General features: G+C 31.5%; 1 protein-coding gene across 1 annotated transcript; it reads left to right on the top strand.

Annotated features, from left to right (window-relative positions):
• Positions 1-1,560: 1,560 nt before the first annotated feature.
• TRIADDRAFT_32588 (uncharacterized protein) lies at positions 1,561-2,490 on the top strand (the record flags this gene model as incomplete). Its single annotated transcript, XM_002117471.1, has 1 exon — positions 1,561-2,490. One exon carries the CDS (start codon positions 1,561-1,563, stop codon positions 2,488-2,490), a length of 930 nt encoding a protein of 309 aa, XP_002117507.1.
• Between the last annotated feature and the right edge of the window lie 969 nt (positions 2,491-3,459).

Below are 3,459 nucleotides of genomic sequence, written 5' to 3'. Positions count from 1 at the left end.
CCTAATACTTTATCTCATCGTCGATCCGATCGTTTATTCAAATATACTAACAAATAAATCAAGTGAACTTGCTACCGAACTGTACATTTTTTACCCTTGATATCAATTAGCCAATGCATCGAGCATTAAGAGCCAACTGATAGATTAATCTAAAACTATCCAATTCATTATCTCTGATTCAATATTAGCAATCTACTACAGCACTCCTAACATCAACTACAATATTGATTTGGTTGAATGCCAATCATACTGCTTTTAACTTAAATAGATCAGGACGATGTTAAATTAAAATGAATGAATTCTAGTAACTGCGTTAACTTTTATTGATATATTTTAAATCTCTCTCCACAGATACGAGCATAGGAAATATTCTACATTTATATTCATCTTTTGGAAAAAAGTATCCTCCAGGGATAAAAAAAATTATAATTTTAACTCCTTCTTTATGTTGGGTCTAACGATTGCTATTAAAAAAGTAACAACATTTTATCATTAACTACAATGATTAATCTAAAGAAACTAAGCAAATGGCAGACTATAGCTGTTATTCAATTTATCATCATTCTAGTCTTGATTTTATCCGTTGTAAGTACGTATTGGCTATTTCAACGATCTCATACACAGATTAAAAAAGCTCCTGCAACCCAATACGAAGTTCAATGTCGTTGCGACCGCGATTCTAAGGGAAACATAACGACAACAGATAAAAAAATCTGCTTATATCAATGGACTAATTTTAAATATTGTATCAATGATTTGGACGATATGAGAGAAGTTAGTTTATTTCCGCACAATCCCACAAAATGTCGTAGTGTTGATTCGTTAGAACTGTTTGAAGACACAGAAAATTATGGCCAACGCCTCTTCGGTTATATACATCCGCCGAAAAGTGCATTTTATAAATTCGCTATCGCAGCCGACGATATCGCTGAATTATGGTTAAGTCCTGATAGTAGCCCTGAAAAGATGAAAAAAATCGCCTTTATTGGACCATGGCAAAAAATTAAACCTAATCAATTTCAATTAATTCAAAATCAAGAATCTATCCACATCTATTTAGAAGCGAATAAAAAGTATTCTATTGAAGTATTACATGCACAAGCGGACAAAAAAGGATTTGTTCAGGTTGCTTGGAAGAAAAGCCAACGACCAAATTCAAAGTATACAATTATTAGTAGCCAATATTTGTCCTTAACAAAAAATTACATCTACAACATGCCCGGTTATATTGTTCAACGTTTTCGTAAAGCTGGTCATGGCCTACAAATATGGTATAAGAAGCAAAAAGAAAATGTCCCATTTGCTAAGAAATTCCACTTGTTACCTATGTTGGATCAGAAATATCTCGATGATATTAAATCGAAATGTAGATATAAACCTCCAAGTTATGTCTTACAACCGGGTAAAGCTATTAAATCGTATACCGCACCATTCTATCTTCAACGTATTATTCATCGTGCTTATGGCCATTTTAACTATAGGACATTTTATCGTGATAACTTGGTAACTACAAACGCTATCTTACCCAGTAAAGTAGCTCACAGTCTAACGAAAGCATTTATGAAAGTTTTAAAGAAGAGATCTAAGAGTCGCTTCGAATTAGTTAAAGTACATAATATCGAAGAAAAAGTAGATGGAAAACGTGGCAGTCGTTTTCTATTTGAAGCTGTCTTAATGGATACGACAGAAAATAAATTATATCGTGTTTCGGAATATTTTCAACGAAGTACAGAACCAATGTCATTTAAAAAAGCTAAATTATGCCATTTGACAGATTTATCATGGGATCCAAAGACTCCAGTCTATGTCATAGTTCCAATTAAACAACAAGGAGAATGGATACGCTATCTTATTAATCAATTAAGTCGTTACTACAAGCAAACTCATGATGACCATTTTACCCTTATTATCACCGATTTCAATAGTACTGATGTTGACATTCCAGCGTTATTGAAGTCAAGCTCGCTAAAACACCATTACATGAACATTAAAACTGAAAACTTTCAATTTTCTAAAACTGCAGCAATCAATAGTGCAGCTACATGGATTCGTAACGATGATGCTATCCTATTAATGTATGATTTACATCTTACGTTTCCAGTCGATATGTTAGATAATGTTAGGAAACGATGTAAGCAAGGAAAAGCAGCATATTTTCCGATTGTAACAAGATTAGGTTGTGGCTTTGCACCAAGAAATCCGAATGGCTATCCTGAAATATGGGGATTCGGTATAGCTGCATTTTATAAATCGGATTACGTTAATATCGGTGGCATGGATGATAAAAGGTATCAATTTGAATGGGGTGGTGAAGATTCTGATATAGCAGATCGTACGATATCTAATTCATTAGAAATTGAAAGACTTCTCCATCCATATTTCTTTCATTATTATCATCGTCGACTACCTTGGAAGAAAGTTATAGCAGAAGAAGAGGAAGAAAACAAAGATGTTAATGAGCCTAAAAAAATAAAAGAAATTCAAGCATGATACCATGCAATTTACTTTACACGTATTTATGCTAATGTAGATTATTCATACTACTATAAAATCGAACCAGTAAGAATGTAAATATATCAGGTCCTATATCCGTTCCTAAATAATCTATCCTTAATCTATGCACTATCGAATGGTAAAGTTGTGTACTCCGATAGAAATGCTACATGATAGGCTTATGCGTATTCGTATATTAAAAATAAGCTTATTTTTTAATATATTACGTGATTGAATCTGCCTGACTTCCTTAAAGACTACAATACCATTGCTGATTAATTTTTAGAATTTTAAAATTAAATCTATTCCTTTTTGGATAAGTGAAAGATAGATTATTCGAGATAAAATCTCCTTCATTTTGTTTTTGTTAATTCCTTATCTAACTAACTAAGTGTAACTAAGTTTAACCATATTTTATTGGCAATTGTTTGATAATTATAATGTTTGCTTCCATATAACAGAGAAGTAGAGTTAATAAAGACCTTTGCATCTTCGAATATATTTATATGAAAGTACCCTGATTAGTTTCTTAATCAATTTACAATAGATTGATCTTAGCATTTGAAAGAATATCGACCAAAACGCTACTGCTATTTATGCAGACAAAATAATATTCGAATATTGACCATCTATAGATTAAATACACAATGCATAGTTTACAGCTACGCCGTAGTTACAATATGACGATTATATGATCTTATCGGATAAACTAAAAATAGAAAAATAACATATCAAGTATAATTTATACCCGATTCACGCGTCAAAATCGTTAATAAATAAATATAGAAGCAATATAATTTTCTATTAAAAGTATCAGTTATGACAATATTCAAGACGAGTAAAGTTAAGTTTAAGGCGTTCTATAATTTTCATATAAGATGCTGTATTAGAATTAGTACATTTATAGATCTATATTAAGAAAATACAGGATAATATTGTCCGCCTATTAGTTACGACAGGATTCTA

This window comes from Trichoplax adhaerens, genomic scaffold (genome assembly GCF_000150275.1).
Source record: "Trichoplax adhaerens TRIADscaffold_24 genomic scaffold, whole genome shotgun sequence".
Lineage (NCBI taxonomy): Eukaryota > Metazoa > Placozoa > Uniplacotomia > Trichoplacea > Trichoplacidae > Trichoplax > Trichoplax adhaerens.
The sequence above is the reverse complement of the archived record's forward strand: the minus strand, read 5'-3'. Positions and strand labels throughout refer to the sequence as shown.